Here is a 23358-nt window from a genome sequence, read left to right as displayed (position 1 = left end):
TTTTTTAGGTGCACTTTACTTGTTGAAATCAGCTCCATTTGTAAGAAGCATATGAAGTGCCTTAACCAAGAGTAGTTAAATTCTATTTATAATGTAAAATAGTAAAACTACCCAAATCTATTCAGTCCTTGATAGTTCCCAAAGCTTTCCACATCCACTATCACATATGATCCTCATAATAACCCTCTGGAGTAGCTGGAGGTGATCGAATTATAGCTGGGAAGGGAGACAGTATTCAGACAGAACATTTCAGCCAAATTGCTAGTACAATCTTCTCCTATTGCTGTGATGCAGAGGTGGAAATAAAAAATTAAAAAAAAAAAAAAAAACCAACCCAGACTGAATGCTAAGACATAGCATGTGATGGAGAACATTGTTCATTTCTTCTTTCAGTAAACTACAGAAAGATAACAAAGGCTACTGCGCCCAGTACAGAGGGGAGGTGTGTAATGCTGTCCTGGCCAAAGACGCTCTTGTTTTCTTCAACAACTCCCATGCAGACCCTGAGGAGGCCCAAGAACTACTGGTTCATACCGCCTGGAATGAACTGAAAGCAGTGAGCCCATTTTGCCGGCCAGCTGCTGAGGCTTTGCTGTGTAACTACATCTTCCAAGGCTGCAACCCTGGGCTAGTGCCTATTCCTACACCCATTTGCAGGTACAATAAAAAAAAGAAAGAAGTGGGAAAATTCTGCTGGATGCAAACAGGAAGAGATTTCAAAAGAAGCTGTCATGTGCTATGATAAACGCAAAAGGTGGCTTTTGTCCAAAATAGAAAGTAATTAATTGGACAGAATTCCTACCATGTAAATCACTGATGACATCCTATAATACAAGGGCTCTGAGCTCCTAGAAAATGTCGTAAGAGGTATAATACTCTATTCTACTTGTTACTGTTCACACTATCATATTCATAAATATTCCAGCTTTCTATGAAATAAAAAAAAAGCACAAACGTGGACCTCATTAGTAAGCTACAATAGAGAAGAAAAAAGGTCCATTTCCAATGTTTCAGCACTATTGGCCAATGAATATGAGATCTTGGTGAGCATTTCAGAATACTACTTTCTGTAATATGTATATTATTTTAAAATACATTCCACCCAATGTTCTAATTTAAATACTAACAGTCTTTCTCATGGTGGGGGGGGGTAATAAATAGTTATTTCTTTTAAAACCCCCGTACTCTTTAAACATGGAAATTCATAAATCCATGTTTGATAGAATTATCTTCCCTTTATTTACTTCTTACGTAGGAAAGACAGGACTCAAACTGGCTTTTGAGCCAAGCAGAACAAAGGTGAAACACTGTTTGTACCGCTTGCTAGATACGTGTAATCTTGGCTAACCTTCAGTTTCCTCATCTGCAAAACAGAGAGGATTAAAGGATAAACTGTCCTCATGGTATATGTTAGAAACTGGACAGATACTGTTTTCTTCTGAAGAAAACACATGAAAACTATCAACACATTTCCACCTCTGTTTTGATAAAACCAGAAAATACTGAAATATTGACATAATCATAGGGCCATGAGGTCATTAAAACAGAATGCTCCATTCCTCAACTCACTGCAAATTTTGAGGGTTTGGAGAAATTGTTAAGAGGAATATAACTTATTTCTTCACCCAAGAAGGTTATATTTTCATCAGACATGACAGCTAAGTATCTCTTGAGGAACAATCAGAATTAAAATTGAATTGTATCTTTTTTTGCTAGCACAAAATAAATTTATGAGTAACTTTCCAACATGTATGTCCTAGGCCAGTTTACATGCAAGAGCCACAGATGTTCTTTTTAAGATTAAGAATAATTTACTTTGTTTTTTTTTTAAGATTAAAAAAATCCCTTTCAATGAGACTTCAAATTTATTAGGATGGCATAGTTAATCATCTCCTAAATCTTTAAGTCAATTGTAGTATACTTAAAAAAATTTTTTTCCTTATACCTTCTGTTTGCCTTCCAAGTTGCTCAAAGGTCTTCAACCGTTTTGTGTTTCTAGTTATTTCTAGTTATTTGTGAGATTTTTAAAAGCACTCTATTACTCATGGTTTTCTTCTCTTTTTCTCTTTCTTTTTGGTTTCAGGAGTAGAATTCAGTGATTCATCATTTACATGTAACACTCAGGGCTCATCATAACAAGTGCCCTCCTTAATCCCCATCACGCATCTAGCCCATCCTCCCCCTAACCCCCTCTATCAACCCTGAATTTGTTCTCTATCTTTAAGAGTCTCTTATGGTTTCTCTCTTTATTTTCACCCCCGCCAGTATGTTCATCTGTTTTGTTTCTTAAATTCCATATATACTCATGGTCTTCTAATCATAAATAGTAATTAAATAATTTGTGCAACTTTCCATGAATGACAAGGAATTTCTTTTATTTGACAAATATTTATTGAGCTTCTGTCTCTAAGCCCTATTCTAGAGCATTTGTTTGTGGGGCTTACATTCTAGCAGGCGAAGACCATGAGCAAGAGAAGAAAAAAATGAGCAGGAGGTTAAGGGAGATGAAGAGTGCCAAGGATGGAGGATATAGTTGTGATTTTAAAAATAGGGTGTTGAGGGGCACCTGGGTGGCTCAGATTGTTAAGCGTCTGCCTTCGGCTCAGGTCATGATCCCAGAGTCCTGGGATCGAGTCCTGCATCAGCCTTCCTGCTCCTTGGGAGCCCGCTTCTCCCTCTGCTTCTCTCTCTCTCTCTCTCTCTCTCTCATGAATAAATAAATAAAATCTTTAAAAAAAAAAAATAGGGTGTTGAGGGTAGGCCTAATTAAGGTAAACATAATTTTACTGAATACTCTACACTTGATCTTTGAAATGTTATCTGGAATTGTAAAACAGGTTAGTATTATTCAACTGTGTTTTATTTGCCAATGATCAAATTTTAGACCATTATTTTTAGCTTTTACATTTGATTACATAATCCTATATACAACTACCTGGTGTAGATCTCTGTTACTTATCCCTGATGCTAACTGTCATTCATATCAGAAAATCTTTCTTTTTCTTAAATTCTCAATTTTTATTCATCTCTTGTTCAGCTGGAGTAGGTGTTTTTTAGATTACATGTAAAAAACTTTTTACCATAATCTTATGTGTGTATGTGTGTGTTTCTGACTAAGTCTTGTGTTACATTTAATTTTCCTGAAAATCTTATACACTAATTGTTTTTTGGCTGTGTTGTAATGAAGAACATATAATTTTGTTCTTTTGGAGGGAATATTTTTTTTCTTGCCAAATGGTAGGAGGATTATTTTTTCATCTTTGAGATTCAAAATATTTATAAAATTCACCTGGGAGTAATCCTCTTTTCATTATTTTCTTTCCTACCAGTAATACAAAAATAATGGATAATGTGCCTTAATTATCAGGTTTACATCCTTTTTGTCCTAAGAGTGTTTTCTTTTAGTATATCTTTGAGTATTTTCATTTTTTTTTATGTACTCTAGTTTTCTTATTGGGAAACATTATCTATACTCTGGATTTCTTGCCAGCTCTTCCCCCTCAGCTGTCTCCTCACACAACATTTTCACCCTCCTTCTTTCTGTGTGCATTCAGTTCAGACTTGTCAAGTTTTCCTGTGATTTGTCCAATGTCTTGCAGTGCCACTTCTTTATGGTTTTTAATGACAATTTTAAGTCCTTTGGTGTCCCTTTCACTTCTTTGTGGTCTTTATTTTCTTCAGTTGCTACTATGTTCAAGTTAACTTAGTTTTCAGTTTATTTTCCATTTCATCCTGATTTTTTTCCCTGTGAAAAACTCTTCTATAGCAGTCATCTTTAATACATGTCAATGAAAACAAAGCAAAACAAACAAAAATTTTTCTCATATGTGCTTCTGCTTAGAGTAAAAAAATAACTTTCCAGGGTATTTACTTCCTCCACATAATGTGGGCTACAGAATTTTTTTCACCTGCCCCATATTATTTTTGCACAGTTTAACAGTGCTGTCTGAATGTAGAAAATTGCCTTTGTGTGACCCAAGGGTGGGACCCAGATGTAAGAAGCAAGCTAAGCAATGTTCCTCTGGTTCTTCAAGTTCTCAGAATCCTTGAAAGCCCCACTGCTCTCCCTTCCATTACAGATACATCAAGAATTCTAAATCCTATTGTTGTTCTTATGACCACACTGTATCCTATCACAGTCATATGCATGACCCTTTCATTCCACACATGTTCAGTTGGCCCATACTGACAGGTGGTTGCCCAGAAAAGTGGCAGTGTAGGCATGAGTATTTTTAAAAAGATACCACTGTGACATATATATGTCACAATGCATATGCATACACACATACACATATACATACACAATTTCCTCCTCTCTGAATCCTTTAGATACTAAATGAGCAACATTGCTATTATCTCCAATTTCTTTAATAATCTTTAATTTCCTTTTATTTTTAATCCCAAATATTTTAATTTGGAGTTAACCAGTTTTTTCCTATAAAGTCTATCTTATTTTCTATAGGATAAGCTTAAACAAATATTCATGCACAAAATTCTGATTAGTCCAACTAGTCTTTCTTCAGCCTCTTCACTGGTAATAAAACACATGGATGAACATAACATTTCATACTTAAATAGACTAAATTACTCTGGCTTTCTCAGATGGAAGCACACACAGCAATGGGATAGGAGGCAGCTTCTCCCCAAGGCAAGGTGGGTAAGGATCCATATACCTTCCTATAACCTGCCAGGAAGGTGGTGCTCTTCTGTTTTGGTGGATGAAGTATGAAGAGGTGTCAACTGTACCCTTCAGTCCCCACCCATTAGCCTTGAGATTATAGAAAAATCTCTCAGGCTAGAAACTGATCAACAATGATCTATGACTTTAATTATGTGTTTTTTAAACTCTATGTACCTGTTTCTGTCCCTTTGTAGTTATTTTAATATGAATCTGAGAGAATGCATATTAGGGATTCCTAAACTGTTACCTCTTGAACTTCAAAATTCTTTTCCCCCAGGAGCATTAACTATGCTTTCAAAACAAAACAAGATAGCATTTCATCTCAGGGATAATATGCTATCTTTCATAAAGTCTCACATTATTTACAATAAAAGGATCCTTCCAAAAACACTTTTGCAAGAACAGACAATGTACTAATGGTGATGTTTTGAAAATACAGAATCTAGGCTCTGCCACAAATTTGGCCTTAATATGCTATGATTCATCGAGTTTTGTTCTCCATAAAATATTCTAGAGAATATTGCCTGGCAGTAAAGGAGCTCTTCTGTGCAAAAGAGTGGCTGGCAATGGAAGAAAAGACTCACAGAGGACTCTACAAATCTGGGATGCACCTGCTCTCTGTGCCAGATTGCAACAAGCTCCCCAGCATGCACTGGGACCCCATGGCCTGCACCAGACTGCCATATTTAGGTAACAGAGTTCTCTCAAGACTTTAGAGGTTAAGACAAATTTACTATTTTAAAGAAACTAAGTTGTGAACTTAAATCTCCCAATATTTCTAGGCATTTCTAATGTATTTTTTGAGTTCTGCCCTTTTTAGATATCTAATCACAGAATCCTACTATTTATCCTAATTGCCCAAGTTAGCATTAGGGTTTAATTTCATTTGTTCAAAAAGAAATTAAGGAGCACTTTTAACTGCTGCTTAAGATCTTATTTTGTAAGGGGATCTTATGAGAGCTTGTAACATTTTTTGGAATGTGCAGAGAAATGGCTAAGAAACCTCATATTATGTCAGATGAGTGGAATAAAAGAATAAAGTCCCCCTTCTTAGCCAACAAAGCAGATTTCTAAGCATGCAAAAATAAGCCACATGGTTGAAAATGCTGATCTCACAAAACAAAGCTGAATCTCTGCATGCTGTTTAATGAACTTCATTTGGAAGGAACTATGTTGTTAGCCCTAACAGCTGGTTTAATTTCAATGACACAATCCTTTCTTATTTGAATGCAAAGAATGTTTTCCAGTTGTATACTGAAAAACTAAAAGAGAACTCGCATTTCTTAGCACTCTCTCACGGAATATGTGAGGTATCTGGATGCTCATTAAAAACAAATTTTTATCCTTTCCCCCTCAGATTATAAAAAGGAAAACTTAACAAGTAAGTAATTTTATTTGTGCCCTTGAACCCTTATGTGTATGTAATCGGATTCATGCATGCGTATTTACACTCATACTTCATGATGTCCAGAACAGAATGTACAGCCCCTCTCAAAGATTTTTTTCTATGCTTACTGGTGTAAAACATGAAGGAAGATCATCAGAAACCTCAGCTTACAGCTCCCAATTAGGCGATGAAGAGCACCGTATTTACTGAATGATACAAATAATATCCCCTACCCCGAGGTTATAATTTGCTTGATCCTTTCTATGGCTACAAAATAAGCCAAACTGAAAATGTCACCTTTTGATTTTGCATTTTTGATTTTTATATCATCTAATTATTTACAGATGAAAACAAATATTTATTTCTTCATTGAGCCAATTCATGATCCTCACTTGTGACAACAGATCTTTCTTTTGGAAGATAGGTGTTTTTTTAAGACAGCTAATTACCAGTATAAAGTTTACAGGGTCAAATCAAAACAGTTTTAAAACTGGGTGCCTCAAAATCCCTAGGAAAGAATTCAAGAAGGTTGCTTGGAAAGAGATGTCCTAGACACAAAGTTGTATCCGATGATGCTTTAACCTACCAGAATGCAGAAATCTTCAGAATGAAATTAGAAAAGTTTTCATTTTAATTAACTTCCTCTGATTTGAGTGTTCTAAGGCTTAAATCGTAATCATTTCCTGTGATCTATCTTCAGGGCCTAATTGCCTCTGCACCTGGCTAAGAGCCAGGCCTTGATTTTACCAGCTTCCTTCAAGGACTAAGACTTAAAGTATTAAAAGAAAAAATGCTACTGGTCCCACTTGAATGGCTCAGTGTTAATAAACAAGAGCAGTATGGAAACCCTAAAAATCTATTATTCTGGAAGCCTGTCAAATTGTTATTTCCAAATTGAAGGAATGAAAAAGAAATGCTTCAATTCTTTGTTATATAAGCAGCTAAAGTTTAGTTTGATTGGACTTTTAACTGGTGACTGTGGTCTTTGTTATCCTTTGATTGTTTACTCATTCATCCATTCAGGCATTCATTCTACTCTGTGGAAGGTGCTGACCTTCAGTCCTAGACTAGACAGGAACACACACACACACAAAATCCATATTTTTGCCTCATATACTTATTCTAAAAAATTGTGAACAGCATAAATTAGCTACAGTAAGCCAATTTCCTACTCTTAAAAACCTAGTTTTATGAAATCTTTGGTACATGTAAGAAAATGAACAGCAAATGTCATCAACAGATCATTTCACTTGACCACGTAACAGGGAATGTCTGAGTGTGCTTCCTGGCTAAATGCAATTATTATTGAAGAAATTGGCTTGGGCCTTTCAGGTAGGTTGATAGTTAAGCAAAGAAGGCATCCTGATTAGGTAGAGTATCCCATATTTTGTGGTGTGTATAAAGCCCTCAAATATTTCTTGAAGAGTTACTTGATTTCTGAGTAAACTCTAAAGGATATCACCAGTTGACTTTGAAGGGTGATGGAAGATTTTTTTTTTTTTTGCTTGAACACACAGAGTAGAATTTCAGTAGTTTTCATTTTTATAACTTTTTTTTTTTTTGCTGAGGTGAAATATCTTTTTGAGCTTGCAATGTCTTTGTACTATTTACTTTGTCTCTTTAGCAGGCATTTCACTATTCCTGAATTCAATAGGGCTGTACACATTTTATGTTTTTCCTCAGATGGGTTTGTGGGTAACAGAGCCCAGGTATCCCAACAGATCTTCAGATTAGCTTTCTCTCACCTGAATAGTTGAAAGCTATATTAGCTGGATACATTCTTGAGTGACATTCCTCTTCTCTCAGTAATATACAGATGTGATTTCACTCCTTTCTAGCTTCTAGTTTTGAAAATGACTGGTCATCCGGTATGAGTCTGGTTACTTTTTCCTATAAGCAATTTGCTGCTTCTGTTTAGAAAGAAACTTTGAGATTTTTCTCTTTATCCCTGTTATCTGCATGGTGGAAATCCTATATAAAGGTGTGTTACTGAACATCTCTTTCCAACTCTGGAAAGTCCAGTATTCAGGACTTTGTCCTGGTAGCGTGAAATCAGCAAGGGAAGTCAGGCTGCAGGCAGGCAAATGATCTTTCTGAAGCAAAAAGCTGATCATACTACTCCACCAATGCTAATCCCACTGATGATTCTCTCCATTTACTGCAGGGCAAAGTCCAAATTATCTACCTTGGCATACAAGGCCTTTTATGACCCAGACCCAGTATCTGCAGCCCTACCTATTCACAGTCCCCCAGTCAACAAGGAAACTTTTAGGTGCACCTTTAGGAAAGCACCACAACTGCTTGGTTTGGACCCTGAGATATGCTATTCCTTCTTTGTGGAATACTACCTCCCTCCCCGCCCCCCTCTCCTCCTGCTCCACCCACACACATACACCTTCAACTGGTTATTCCCTATTCAACCTTTACACTTAACTTAAAATTATTCATTTTAGAAAACCTACCTAGTATGCCTAGACCTGGAGTTGAGTTGCCCCTGGATGTTCACAAGCTTAATCAGTCTTATAACACTTCCTACATTCTATTATAATTATCGATTTACTAATTGTTTCCCAGCTAAATACTTGAACACAAAGACTTGTCATGTCCACCACAGTATTCTTGATACCCAACATCAATGTTAACTTAGTGAATACATTAATGTATGGATGAATAAGTGAATAAAAATTCCCCTGATGTTCAAAGGGAAAGGGTAGAGATAAAATTGATGAGAGAAAAAAAGACAAAAAGAAGAAGATCCAGGTTGGTAATTTGGATCCAAAGAGATAATCGATCACTCTAGGGAAGGCCACGGCAAATAGATCAGAAGCAATAAACAAGGAATAACAAAACTATCCAGAAAGGAAGATATAATTAAATCCACAAAGCAAAATTATTATTCAAACAATGCCAATTTTTGACTTTAAAAATAAATCTTACTAAGTCATCATGGATTATTCTCTTAATATGTCTGATATATTTTTTTAAAGATTTATTTATTTATTTTGGTGGGGGGAAGAGGGAAAAGGAGAGAGAGAATCCCAAGCAGACCTCCTGCTGAGCGTGGCGCCCGATGCGGGGCTTGATCTCACGACCCCAAGATCACCACCTGAGCCGAAATCAAGTCAGACGCTTAACCCACTGAGCCACCCAGGTGCCCCATGTCTGATATTTTTGACAAAAAATTATCCTTATATTTACTAATGAGATTACACTACCAATTTTACAAATTACATTACATTCCCTCACGTGTTAAATATGGTTTGAACTGCCCTATAAAATCCAGGTACAAAAATAGTCACCACTTCCTGTCTTTCAATGCTTGCTCCTACTTTATTATTAGCAGGAAGTTTAGCTTTGCAATTTAAGCCCCCCTCCCCACCCATCTTGGATTGATTATTAAAAAAAAAACCCAAAAACCTTCAGATGACTCAGTCCAAAGAAAGTCAGTTCAGCTTTCAAGCCAATCATAAAGGAACCTAGGAAGTCAAAGTCCACCATTGCTATGATACCTGATAAGAAATACTGTCATTGCTCCTGCAAGAATGCACTGCTGAGCCATTCTTCCAGTTCCAGTGCCTGAGCTGATGGTCTTCCTGCCACAGCAGTGACCAAGCTTGGTCTCCACGAGCTCTAAAACCATTTGCTAGCCATTGGTGCTCAGGCCATAGAAACTGTGTCCACTCCTACATTAAAAAGTCATCCATAGGCACCCCTTGAAATCTCTGCCCACTTGTCATCACTTTTATAAGTGTCCTATTTCAAATGGCGTTAGGCATCTACTGCAATAAAAGTTTTCTTTTGACTTTGTGATGTGCTATATTAATATATTTACTTATATCAAACACATAATTCTTTTACTATATTGCAGCCAATTGCTAACATCTCATTTAGGATTTTTTAAATCTATGTTCCTTAATCTCTGTATGCACTTTTCTTTTATGCTAACATTGCCAGGTTGTGACGTTAGTATTATAGTAACTTTCTACAATAATTTGATAGATTTTTCTCGTATTGGAACATTTTATAAAATCTGGAAATTTTATCTCTTCCAAGACCAAAAGAATGTATCCATAATTCTACAATGACTTTTAAATTTCCTGGTTATGACTACCTTCAGATTTTCTGATTTTTCAAATTTGGTAAATGGTCCTAACATTTTTTCTAAAGATTTAAAAAATTGTAACTGCATAATTACATATTATTGCATTTTTATTTCAATCTACTGTCATAACTCCTTTACCATTCCTAATTTTGTATGTTTGTGCCTTTCTTGTCTTTTAAAAATTAAAATTCCACTGATTAGACTACCTTATAAATGTTAAGACCAACTATTGACCTATTTTTAAATTCTAGCATTTGTGGTATGTGTATTCTAACTTATTAATTTCTGCTTGTACATGGTTGTTACTTTATCAGCTATTTTTCTCTGTTTTCTGTAGTTTTTGTGTTTCTTTTCCAAAGTCTTGAGTTAAATGTCTAGCTCATTCACTTTCATCCTTTTTATCTAATGGAGAGAGATAACTCTATGAGTTTACCACCGAGCACGGCTTTGGCCAAAGCTCATATACTCTATCAGGAAGTTGTTTTCTAATCTGTCTCTATGGCTACTTTTCACTCTTTAAGTGAAAAGTTATTGAATTTTTTTTTAGATGTCCTATCGGATTTTACTTAGTCTATTGTTAATTGCATTTTAGTCAGAATAAATCCGCATAATTTCTGCTTTTGAAATTTGAGATTTATTTGTGTGGCCTGACAAAAGATCATGTCTGTCAGTATTCCGCAAATATTTGAAAACAGGGTTTATTCTCTCCATGTAGGGTACAAAGTACACTGTTTGCTATTAGGAACATTCTTGTCAATTATATTATTAAGATACTCTGTATCCATGTTTTTGTCTTTACTCAGTCAATTAAAAGAATATAAAATATAAATTAATAAGTTTGTTTTAATAGATACACAGAGGACTTTGCACTCTACAGAGTGATACGAACATGGCATCTTTTGGTTTCCAGGGTAATGCAGATTTTGCCTTGTTTTCATATTGCACTGACCTTTTTAATAGGAGTTTGACAGGAGCTCAATTTTTGGATGAACTAACTTCTCATTTGTGTCCTTATATTTCCACTCTTCATCATCTTCTATTATTTTTGTTTTCTTTGTAAATCAACAGTAAATGTGTATAAAAGCTCAGCTTTTGATGATCCTGACGTCAAATACAATTTCATGAAATTATTTCATTTAATAACTTACTTAGGTCCACAATCGTCAGGTCATAAACAACATGATGCAGTGTAAAGAGCACCAGCCCAGGATCTGCATTTGTCTTGGAAGAAATAGTTCCTTTCCCTGGGTCTCGTCTTTAAAATTCTGTGATTCTGTAAATTGGATTGACTTACAACTGGATCTCTGGATTCTTACACTTGGACTTTATAGATATATAACCAGGGAGAACCTAATCCATGAAACCATATTCTTAAAATTAAATTTAGTTTACAAAATTTATTTGACTTCAGTGAAGACTGCTTGAATGCAAAGATTGCTTCTTAAACGTTTAAGAATGAATGAAAAGAATTTTGTTTACTTACAGCATTCCCACCCATGACATCCTCAAAGCCAAGCGTGGACATTCCAGACTTGCCTTCCTCTTCCTCTTCCTCCTTCTCTGTCTCACCTACATACTCCATGACTGTAATAATCTCCATCATGTCCAGCTTTGCCATATTTGTGCTTCTTACGGTAACTACTCTTTATTGCTGCCGAAGACGAAAACAATGGAAAAATAAGAAAAGGTGAGATTCTAATTTAAGCTAACCACATGTAGTAATATTTTAAAACTTACAAATTTAATATTGGAATTGGGGACAGGAGGAGAGATATATGTAACACTGCCAGTCTCTATGACATCCATTGCCTTGCTTTAAGATGAAGCACCCCACCATGATCTTTAAAAATATCAGTAACTTTTTGCATAGGATCACGTTCTAAGGTTAATTTTTCACAGCAGATAGGATCTAAACAATAATTTGGAAGAATATGGCTATCCCTGCTCCCCATCTGCCCCCAGCCCCAGCCCCATTGCCATGTCAGATTGGATAGTGACAAAATTCCTAAGAAAAGGTACCTTTTGACTCCCAGACCCAAGAAAATATTTCTTGCTCTAAATCTGAAGGATCTTCAGCTGCCTTAGTATAATTTGTTTTGTTTCCTCCTAACATTGTATCTCTTTAAAACCCAAGCCCGAATACAAAGATCTCACCTGATCCTGAGCTTATCATTGGTCTTCCCTGTCTTCCCTACAGAGAATCTGCGGCAGTAACCCTCACTACTCTTCCTTCTGAGCTCTTGCTAGACAGACTTCATCCCAACCCCATGTACCAGAGGATGCCACTCCTTCTCAATCCCAAATTGCTCAGCCTGGAGTACCCAAGGAATAACATTGAATATGTGAGAGATATTGGAGAGGGAGCATTTGGAAGGGTCTTTCAAGCAAGGTAAAGTTACCCATGTGAAAAATCTTTCCATGGAAATATGTTGTGTCTGAAAAGTTACCAGACCACCACTACCTTGATGCCTGGGCTGTATGTGTGATAATTATTATCAAATAATTTTTCACATCATTAACCTCATTTTACTGAGGACTGTACCTTGAATCTTAATAATTTTTCCTCTCTGCTGAAAAATAGGGCTGGGTAGAAGGACAGAATCTTCATTTATGTAGTGTTCAAATTATGAGCAATTAGCAAAGTTTAATTATATTTCCTTTTCAGAAAATAATTTTATCATACATTTAATCATAATTTCTTGCATTGTTTTTAGTAAATAATTGTAAAATTTATTTCTCTTCCATTTTCTTCTGCTGTATTCTCCACTTTGTTTAAAATCTACTTTGAACTAGTATTTCCATTTAAGAATTCAGAGCCTGACATGTGTAGATATTAAATAGATGTCCATGGAATGGCAAAGCCAAAAAGGGGAAAAACAATGCAAAAATGACAGAAAACAATGAGCTCAAGGAAAGAGTATGTATAAGGGCCAACGCTAGCCCATTTATTGCTTCTGTGTGAATTGGAAGGAAATACCCTTTCTGCATGGATGTGGCTCACAGACACACAGCTGGGCCAGAGAATGTGGACTTGGTTTTAATCACCAACTGTCATTTTGTCCTGGTGTTGGGCAGGACACAACCTTACTGCCACTCATAGTGGCCCTGCTATGCAGGTTACATGATTAATGAAAATCTCACACAAATACTTATGGGGAACCAAATATATGCAAGGCACCATTTTAGCTTCAGAAGGATATAAAAATGAGTAAGCTATGGTCCCTGCCTTCCAGGAATTTAGATTCTGGCCAGGGATCAAAGGTTTAGGGCGGTAATGACAATCTCATTGGATCTGTGTACTTTAGAATTCCTGACGTTTACAGATAATGCATTTTTCAAACAACCTGTGTTGAAAATAGTCCCAGTGATTTTTATTAATTGGCGTCCAGAAGTTTTAAGTAGTCTACTACTGCCATCTTTCTTTGATTCTGTGGCTCTAGGAAAGGTTGCAAAAGTGGAGGGAATATATATGAATGTGGGTAGATGAATGTGGATACGTATCATGTTCCTGATCGTTGATTTCTTCCTAAATAAATGTATCTCTCAGGGCTCCAGGCTTACTTCCATATGAACCTTTCACAATGGTGGCAGTGAAGATGCTCAAAGAAGAAGCCTCAGCAGATATGCAAGCAGACTTTCAGAGGGAGGCAGCCCTCATGGCAGAGTTTGATAACCCTAACATTGTGAAACTCTTAGGTATGAAAATAGAAATGAAGAAATGTATTGCATTTATTGCAATTATTTACATTTATTGCAAAACGGAGGCTTCCCAAGTTTTCCTTCTTCATCCTGCACTTGTGCCTTTTCCTTTACTTCTTCATCAGAAAGACATCTCTGTTCCTTCCCATATAATATTTTCTGCACCAGGGAGCAGAACATTGTATTAAATTACCTCAGTTCAAAAAACTGGTTTTTTTTTAATTGCTCAGAAAGATATGTTGTCATTTCTTTAATTTTCTCTCTAGAACCTACAAATACACTGATTGCTAAATCCCTGGAATTAAAAACCAGACCCAAAATAAAAAAGCTAAGATAATGGTATTCATTATTTCTCTTCCTTTTTGAACAGACTTCTAATTTTTGCCTGAAAAAAGAATCCTAGATCTCATAATCTATTTTTACAGTGATGTGAAGTTGTGCCCAAATGATCTAATATTTCAAGGTGTCCTATTTCCCTCTCACATACAGCAAGAATTTAAGATTTGCAAATGTCCTCCTGGCACTAAATGTGAGACTCTATTTATATGAACATTTTTTTTCTCTTTCTAGAACCAACATTGTACCTATATTTTGAAATGTTTCACTGAGTACCTCACCTAAGATTTTGGATTGTTTTTGCCATCCTTTCCAAATTTCATACAACATCTTCCTTATCATCCTTCTCCACAGAAGGAGCAGAAACACAGAACATTACATGCTCAAAGCAAGCATCCATTCCTAAATTCACTCACCAAACACGTACCAGGCACTTGCTGTACCAGACACCTCGTAGGCGTGTGGGATTTAAAAAAAGAGTAAGACATATTTCTGCTTTCGAAGTGCTAACATGTTGGAGGAGAAACCTCAGACAAATAGGTGATTGTCACGGGATGGCAGGCCCTAGGCCGATAGAAGGAACATCTGATGGGTAGTGGGGGGAGCCCAGGCATTCTAGCGGGAGTGACAGATAAGCCGAATCTTAAAAGGAAAATGGGAGATGTTGACACACACAAATGGGGTCAGGGTTGGGCTGTGATGCTGTCCACAGAAAGCCAGGGCCCCCTGTTTTCTGGTCTTGGTCCTTGGCTTGTTAGGCACGGTAGACACCCCGCCTAACAAGGCCCGTGATGTCGGTTGCAGGCGTGTGTGCAGTCGGGAAACCCATGTGCCTGCTCTTCGAATACATGGCCTATGGCGACCTCAACGAGTTCCTCCGCAGCATGGCCCCGCACAGCGGGTGCAGCCCCAGTCACGGCGACCTGTCCGGGAGGGCCCAGGCGTCCAGCCCTGCCCCGCCGCCCCTCTCCTGCGCCGAGCAGCTCTGCATCGCCAGGCAGGTGGCCGCCGGCATGGCTTACCTCTCGGAGCGCAAGTTTGTGCACCGGGATCTGGCCACCCGGAACTGCCTGGTGGGCGAGAACATGGTGGTGAAAATCGCCGACTTCGGCCTCTCCAGGAACATCTACTCGGCGGACTACTACAAAGCCAACGAAAACGACGCCATCCCCATCCGCTGGATGCCCCCCGAGTCCATTTTCTACAACCGCTACACCACCGAGTCGGACGTGTGGGCCTACGGCGTGGTGCTGTGGGAGATCTTCTCGTACGGCCTGCAGCCCTACTACGGCATGGCCCACGAGGAGGTCATCTACTACGTGCGCGACGGCCACATCCTCGCCTGCCCCGAGGACTGCCCCCTGGAGTTGTACAACCTGATGCGCCTCTGCTGGAGCAAGCTGCCCGCCGACAGGCCCAGCTTCGCCAGCATTCACCGCATCCTGCAACGGATGTGCGAGAGGGCGGAGGGGACGCTGAGCGTCTGAGGGCGCAGGGACGCCCAGGGAAACGCCGCGGTCCCCTCTCGGCCTCTCAGAGGCCCCCGCCCGGGCTCCAGACCCGGAGGAGGGCTGGCGGACGCCAGGAGCATGCGCGGTCTGTGTCTCGGCCAGAACCGAGCCTGCGCAGAACTCACGCGGGAGCCCCACCCATCCGGGGTCCACCATTGCAAAGGCCGCCTAAGCTTCGTGTCCGGAAGAAGATGGCATCCTCTTCGGTCCCTGAATTAGCTGGCGGCAGAGTCAGACTGTGCTGCATTAAATTTTAATACGAAATGTGATACAGAGCTTCATTTTTAATAGAGTAATTCCCGTCCATTATGAAAGTATCTTCCTGGGAGACCTTCAGGTCAAGTACAGAACGCTAAGAAGGAAGAACTATTCATTGTCTCCCCACCTAAAGATGGGTGCTGGTGTTTGTTTTTCTTATTGAATTTATTTCTCGCGTTTATGCCTAATTTTATATTTGTAACCTACAAAGTTGTGGTTATACTTTATTGAGAGAGGGCTTCTAAGGAATAAAGTGACAAATTAGTAAGGCTGTATTCTGATTGTGATTTTTAGTTTCCTTTTCTGTCTCTGCTGCTTCTCCTGTGGAAGTTTTCCCTTTGTGTGCCCTTGCCATAAATTTCATCTGCTTATTTTATTCCTACAGTTTTTCTGAAAAAAACTTTGTCTCATTAATTTACCTTTTTCTTTGAAATTTTTATTGGTATCTTTTCCTTTGCTTTAATTTTATTTCTTTCACTTTCCAGGACTTTGTCTTTTTTTGGTTATCTATTTTTTTTCTTTTTACCTCATATATACAATGAATACCCTGACAGAGTAGCAACTTTTAAAGTAACACTGTAGGATGTATGTAACTTTTGCAAAGTAATACCGTTTTCTTCTGTACTGGCTTCTGAAGCTATGCATTTCAAATTTGTCATCCATTAATTTATTGCCACAGACTATTAAATCCCTTAAACCATAGTGTACGAGATGTCACAAGATGGTCTTGTGGCTCTGAGTTATTTAAAAGTTGATGTTTTTGTGCATTCTGACATTTTTTCTTGCTAGAAACCAATACCATAGGCAGTAGAACTAATATAGTGTTATTTATCAACTTTTTGCAGGACTACTAACCCAATCTTGTTACATTTTGATTCTGGAAACAAACCAACCAACCAACCAACCAACCTCCAAAACTCAGATCCCTGGTGCATAGATTTTTCAGAGGACCTGCCACATGATACATCTTTTTCTTTTTTTTTTTTTTAAGATTTTATTTATTATTTGACAGAGAGAATGAGAGAGAGAGAGCATATGAGAGGGGGGAGGGTCAGAGGGAGAAGCAGACTCCCCGCCAAGCAGGGAGCCCGATGCGGGACTCGATCCCGGGACTCCGGGATCATGACCTGAGCCGAAGGCAGTCACTCAACCGACTGAGCCACCCAGGCGCCCGATACATCTTTTTCTAAGGTCAACGTGAATAATATGAATCTTTTTCTGAAATGGTATGAACCCAAATTCTCCTGAAAAAACAAACGGGGAAGAGAAAATAGCAATCTACTGTAGACCAACTTATTTTAATTCAAACTAATTGGTAGTTAGGACATGGAGAAATGGTCTGAATTCTGAAAAGTAGATTTTCAACTGTCTGCTGGAAGAATCCACCTGAAATCTCCAAATCTGCCTCCATGCAACAACTTGTCCTCTTTACTGGAAAACCTGCCATTTCTTGTTCATAGTCCCTCTGGGCAACCAAGACAAAAACATAGAAATTACCCTGGACTTTGCCCTCTTCTTCACCCCTGACATTCTATCAGTTTTATTTTCTAAAACTCTCCTGCTCATGTCCCTTGCCTTTCAATCCAACTGCCCATTACCCAGACTCTATCACAACCTTCCTTCCATTTCAGTCCCAAGCAGATTCCATGGCTATGACAACAGGAGGACATGCTTATTCAGAGTTCCAATTCATCATAGAGAAGTCATAATTCAGTATTGAGACGCAGAGGGGTGCTTTGGATCAAAGTCAGGATTGTAAGTCCAAAATTAAGACAGTCATCCAAAGGGCTAGTTGAAGAATAAGGTTGTAGCCTGTGTCCAAAACAAAAGGCCAAGAGGCCAATAAAGCAGAAAAGCTGGAGAGGGCCAGCATCCCATGTGGATCTTTCGTGTAGTTATCCATGGCATCCTTAACCTGGTTCAGACATGCGTGTCATATATGCTCTGCAAACTTCTAAGATGTTTTCAGGTTTCTTCAGCTGAGAAAGTTTTATTATAAAAGAAAGACATGGAAATCAAGCCAACCAGAAAAGCCAGCCCACAGAAAATCAGGGTCAGGACAGGTACTCAGTACCCAGCGTGTGGCTTGTGATGCAGGAGTCATGTTGCCCCTCAAACCAGGTGTCCATAGCCTGGTTCTATCATCTGCCACTTTGAGCTCTTTTCTGTTTCCCTCCTACTGCTGAATCACTGCCCTTACTTTCCTGTCTCTTCCTCATGGCTTCTACAGCCTCCTGGATTCCCTGTCTGTGTGTTTTTAGGCTCTGATAGTCAAGATCCCAAAGCAAACAAATCATAAAGATTTCAGGAAGTACAGTGAGTGAACGAGTAAGCAAGTAAATATGATGGAAACCATTCAATTTTATTAAATACTTAAAGTAACTGAAAACGAAAATAAGCAGAAATCCCCTTATAATAATGGTAGTCATAAAAATAATACTCTCAGCTAGCGTTTACTGAATGCTTACCATATACATTCTAAGGCCTCTAAATATAGTATCTTTAATTGTACACTATCCCTGCAATGTCAGTACTATTGTTATATGCCCATTTTTAGGTGAGGAAACAGGCAAAGAGAGATTGCGTAACTGACCCAAGCACACAAAGCAACAGAGCCTAGTGTATGACCAAAAGAGGCTGAGCTCTCAATCACCATACTGTGGTGTTGCCAATGATTGTAGAGGGAACAACTGAATCTCGATGACTCTATGGAGGTGATTTGTAATTTGCATGGAGTTTCAAAGCACACACTATACCCCTTATACTATTAATTTCCTCTCCAAGTCTTGAATAGCAAAAAAAGTATATTTTGGCATTGTTGATTTAATCAAAAGATCAAATAAATGGCAGATTTTGTTGTTGTTGTTGTTAGTTCTAAGTACATTTTCAAGTCATGTAAGGTTATTTGCCCTGTGCTCATGTTAAGGTTCTGTATCTCAGGAACACAGACCCATTACATACCAGTACTGTTTTCTTCGTTAAATGTAGATCTTTCCCATTGTAAAATCACTGTATACATTCATAAGGAGAGACAAGAGAGAGACCGAGCATCATTGTTACCAAGTGTTGGAACAAGCACCAACAAGCCATCTTAAGTGGTTGAGTATCAGATGTGACAAGAGCACCAGGGTGTTGCAGGTGGCACCGAAAAAACACATTCCCTGGTTTGTAAAGAAGCAGAAGAAGAACACTTCTTTCCATTTTGCCATATGTTATAAACCGTTACATGTCATTAACCTTTCTTCTAAAGTCCAATTTAATTTCTGAATAATATTCCAATTTATGGATATACCATAATTTAGTTAATTTATTTTTGAACATTTGAGTCTTTTCTAATGTTCACTATTACAAACAATATTGTAATGGTCATCCTTATTTGCACATGTCCATAATTATCTCTTTATGGAAACTCTGAGAAAGGGAATGTCTGGGCCAAATGGCATGTACAACATTAAGGCTTTTGTTATGTATTATCATATTCTCTAGAAATATTGTTCCCATCTGCATTGTACAAATGATCTCATAGCCCTAAACATTTGCTGTCACAGAGAATTCTCTACTTTTTAGAAGACTTGTCTGTTGGTGATAGAAAAAGATTATCTCATTTTGATTTTATTTTTTAAATTACTAGTGGGGTTGAATTTTTCTTGTTCCTAGGTCATTTATGGTTTTTATTTTGAGAATCATCTAGAGCCCATTTTTCTGCTGTGTTGTTCATTTTTCTAATTGACTTGCAAGAGTCATTTTATGAAAAGAGTATTAATCCTTTGTCATAGTTTAAACAAAAGGGAAAAAATATACACACTTTTACCTTAAAATAACATTTACTTTATTGCAAAGCAATACTTGTTTATTTTTTGAAAAGAAAAAATAATATACAGTAATATACAATGTACAATAGAGAAAATGAAAGAATACCAACCAGTGGTAACTAACATTAACATCATGATATTGTTCCAGCTTTTTTCAGATAGATGCATAAGTAGTAGGTAAATAGATAAATGATAGCTTGAGAGCTAGCTAGCTAGATATAGAGAATCATTTTAAATGAAAACAAGATCATACTATTATTTTAAGCTTTGTTTTTTCACTGAATATATCATAAACATCTTCCATATCAACAAGTATTCATGTGCAACATCACTTTTGGTGGTTGAATAATATTCTATCATATGGACCTACAATATTTAACTATTATTTCATTGTTGGACATTTATTTTTATTTTTCATTATAAATACAATATTCTATTAATCTTTTTGCTAAATTGTGTGAATATTTATCTCAAGTGATTTCTTTAGATATAACTTCTAGAAATGTAATTTCTAGATCAAAGGATATAATATACTTTTAATGCTTTTTAAAATATTGACAAGTTATCTTCCAGAATTATTTTATCAACATATACATCTTTCAACTAGATAAGAATGTGAGGCTGTTTCTTTCAAATTCTCCAGTATTGAGCATTTCAATAGTTGCAAATATAATAGCTTAAAATTTTTATTTTGTAGCTTATGCTTACATTTCTTTAAATGAGATATCGTTGAATTTTTTTTAATGTTTTGAGGATAATTGATTTACTCTGATTTGCCTCCTACTATTATTTTCTATTGGGTGTATCTTTTTCTTGTTGCTTTGGAAAAGCACTTTATATATTAAGGAGTTAAATTTTGTCATACGTGATTCAACCACTTTTATCACATCGAAAATGTGTATTTCTATTTGTCTTTTACTGTAAGAATTTATTAATCAGGAAAGAATGTTGAATTTTTAATCTATTGAGATGACTGTGGCTTTTTCCTTCATTAATCCATTAATAAGTAGAAATGTATGAATTGATTTCCAAATGTTGAAATATCTTTATGTTCTGGGAATAAACTCTCTTTGGATGTGTCACATCAATCTTTTAATTTACTACCAAACCTATTTTGTTAACATGTATTTGCATCAGCATTTATAAGCTCATAAAACTAAAAGTTTATCATTTTCTTCTTTGTTAGAATTTGGTTATCAGTATTACGATAGTTTCAAAAACTTAGAGGAGTTTCTTCCTCTATGATCCTGGTGAGTTTATTTTAAAATAATGGTTCCTTATTAATAATAGCACTACACACACCTATTTTTTTAAACACTCCTAAGAAGGGTACAAATAAAAAATAAAAGATCCCCTCTTCTGATTCATCTCTAGTCCTAGCCTAAGTGCAAACCACTTTACCCATTTCTGGTTTCAGCTCTTCTGGTGATTATCACTGCAACTCTAATAAATACACTTACTTCCTAACAAATATTCTTTCTGAATCGATCAGTTAGAAAAGGTATGTAATATCTCCCTTCATAAAAGATGGGCAGTTCAGAACACTTTTACTCAAACTCCTCTCAAGTTTCTGAGATATGTTAGTTAACTTACTATCAGTTATATTGTCTATCATTATACTTTAAAAGATACACTTAAAGATCCACCACTGCTTCTGGACTATGGAAGATACAGTTAGAGCTCCAACACTTCCACTACTTTTTCCCTCCCCCTTGCACGTTGTCAGCTGTACACCTGTTTCTATGCAGTCAGGGTCTATAATATTTGCATTTGGTTCTGCAACAAATTAAGATTTGAGTGTTGACAATAGGTTGATTCTAATCCTGAAAAAAAGAAAGATCTACAATAACACGATGATGTAAATAAGTATTGCCAAAGTAATAATGATATTCAATTATTTCGATTTTATAATGTATTTTAATATCCATTAATTCTTCTCATTTCCTCTATTTTATAAAGTATCATTTAAAATGTCAGAGTTTTTATGTGCTTTTTTTTTTTTAAGATTTTATTTATTTATTTGACAGAGAGAGACACAGCAAGAGAGGGAACACAAGCAGGGGGAGTGGGAGAGGGAGAGGGAGAAGCAGGCTTCCCATGGAGCAGGGAGCCCGATGCGGGGTTCGATCCCAGGACCCTGGGATCATGACCTGAGCCGAAGGCAGACGCTTAACAACTGAGTCACCCAGGCGCCCCTCTTCTGTTCTTTACATTACTTTTTTCTTCCTTTCTTCTGCCTCTCCTCTCTCATGGTTTTGTTTTCCACAAATGTCTTGTGATCATTGATTTAATACACATAATTACAAATGAAGAGCTGTTTTGATTCATATTGGTAACAAGAGCGGGCTTCCTCTGCGGATTTGTTGGTCTGTTCATGCAGCAGGTCTCTTTTTAATGGAATGGCTACCTGTGGGCTCTGAGTATGTGGTTCGTGGGGAGGGCGTAGGCAGGCTGAGTTAGAACTCCCACAGTTGCCAAAGTGATGAAAAGCCTCTACGCTGAGGATAGAATACTTCAGTATATTTCACTTCTGGAGAAAGTTGTTTTTCCTTCACCTCTTTAATCCCCTGTGAGAGTCTAAGATTCTTTCCATATTCTACTCTGTCTCTCTACCTAGATTCAAAACTCCAACCAAGGGCCTCTTCCAGGCAAATCTTCCAACCTATTCAGAGAGCATTTCATAGGGCTCCCGCTGCTGGTGAAGCCTCTCGGTCCCCCTGTTCTGTATGCAAGCCTCTCGCTCACCACCCTGATTGACAACCCACAGCCCATCCCTGCCCTCTGGAAGTGCTGACTCAGAGCCTGGAGTCTTTACTCTGGTGAAACCACTTCCCACCTCCCCTGACAGCTGGCTCAAGCGTCCTGCAGGGTGCGCTTTACTGTTTCCTGTGCGTTATTTATGAATAAGAATATTAGATACCGGGGCGCCTGGGTGGCCCGGTTGGTTGGGCGGCTGCCTTCGGCTCGGGTCATGACCCCAGGGTCCTGGGATCGAGTCCCGCGTCAGGCTCCCTGCTCAGCGGGAGGCCTGCTTCTCCCTCTCCCACTCCCCCTACTTGTGTTCCCTCTCTCCTGTCTCTCTCTCTGTCAGATAAATAAATAAAATCTTTAAAAAAAAAAAAAAGATTGCAAAGATTTAAAAAAAAAAAAAAAAAGAATATTAGATACCTTCCTGCCTTCCAAACTTTGTCAAAGTGATGGCACTTAGATTGGTGTCAGCACGTATGCAGATGTATTCTTATTCATATACACGGACTGTTGCATCAGCGAAATCTTGGGATGAAAGGAAAGGGTTCAGGTCTACCATTTTGATCAAGAAGGCTTTCTGGAATCATTTTAAATAGCTCAGAAATAACCTGCTCCTCCTTAATCTTCTTTGTTGGATTTTTCTTTCCACCCTCTTCTCCCAGCCTCCGAATATTAGAACATGCCCCAGCCCAATCCTTGGGCAGCATCTCTCTCTTATCTATACTCTCCCCTAGTGATCTCATCCAGCCATCTCATGCAAGGCTATAAATACCACAAAATGCTGAAATTTTTATCTTTAGCTCCATCCTCTCTCCCCAGCTTCA

At 37.7% G+C, this 23358-nt stretch overlaps 1 protein-coding gene across 6 annotated transcripts in view; it reads left to right on the top strand.

The window, feature by feature from the left end:
• The window catches only part of MUSK (muscle associated receptor tyrosine kinase), an 87256-nt gene extending 71007 nt beyond the window's left edge, over window positions 1–16249 (top strand). For 3 of the 6 annotated variants that reach the window (XM_035016089.1, XM_035016087.1, XM_035016086.1), the window contains 7 exons: window positions 394–657; window positions 5196–5371; window positions 6039–6062; window positions 11656–11857; window positions 12368–12559; window positions 13718–13866; window positions 15010–15692. In XM_035016089.1, coding sequence (XP_034871980.1) covers window positions 394–657; window positions 5196–5371; window positions 6039–6062; window positions 11656–11857; window positions 12368–12559; window positions 13718–13866; window positions 15010–15692 — 1690 coding nt within the window. Of the gene's footprint in view, window positions 1–393; window positions 658–5195; window positions 5372–6038; window positions 6063–11655; window positions 11858–12367; window positions 12560–13717; window positions 13867–15009 lie in introns of all 6 variants that reach the window. The other 3 variants (XM_035016090.1, XM_035016088.1, XM_035016085.1) reach the window with 2 other exon arrangements.
• The last annotated feature ends 7109 nt before the right edge of the window (window positions 16250–23358 follow it).

This window comes from Mirounga leonina, unplaced genomic scaffold, assembly GCF_011800145.1.
Source record: "Mirounga leonina isolate KUSES-001 unplaced genomic scaffold, KU_Mleo_1.0 Mir_170, whole genome shotgun sequence".
Lineage (NCBI taxonomy): Eukaryota > Metazoa > Chordata > Mammalia > Carnivora > Phocidae > Mirounga > Mirounga leonina.
This window is presented reverse-complemented; position numbering and strand designations above follow the sequence as displayed.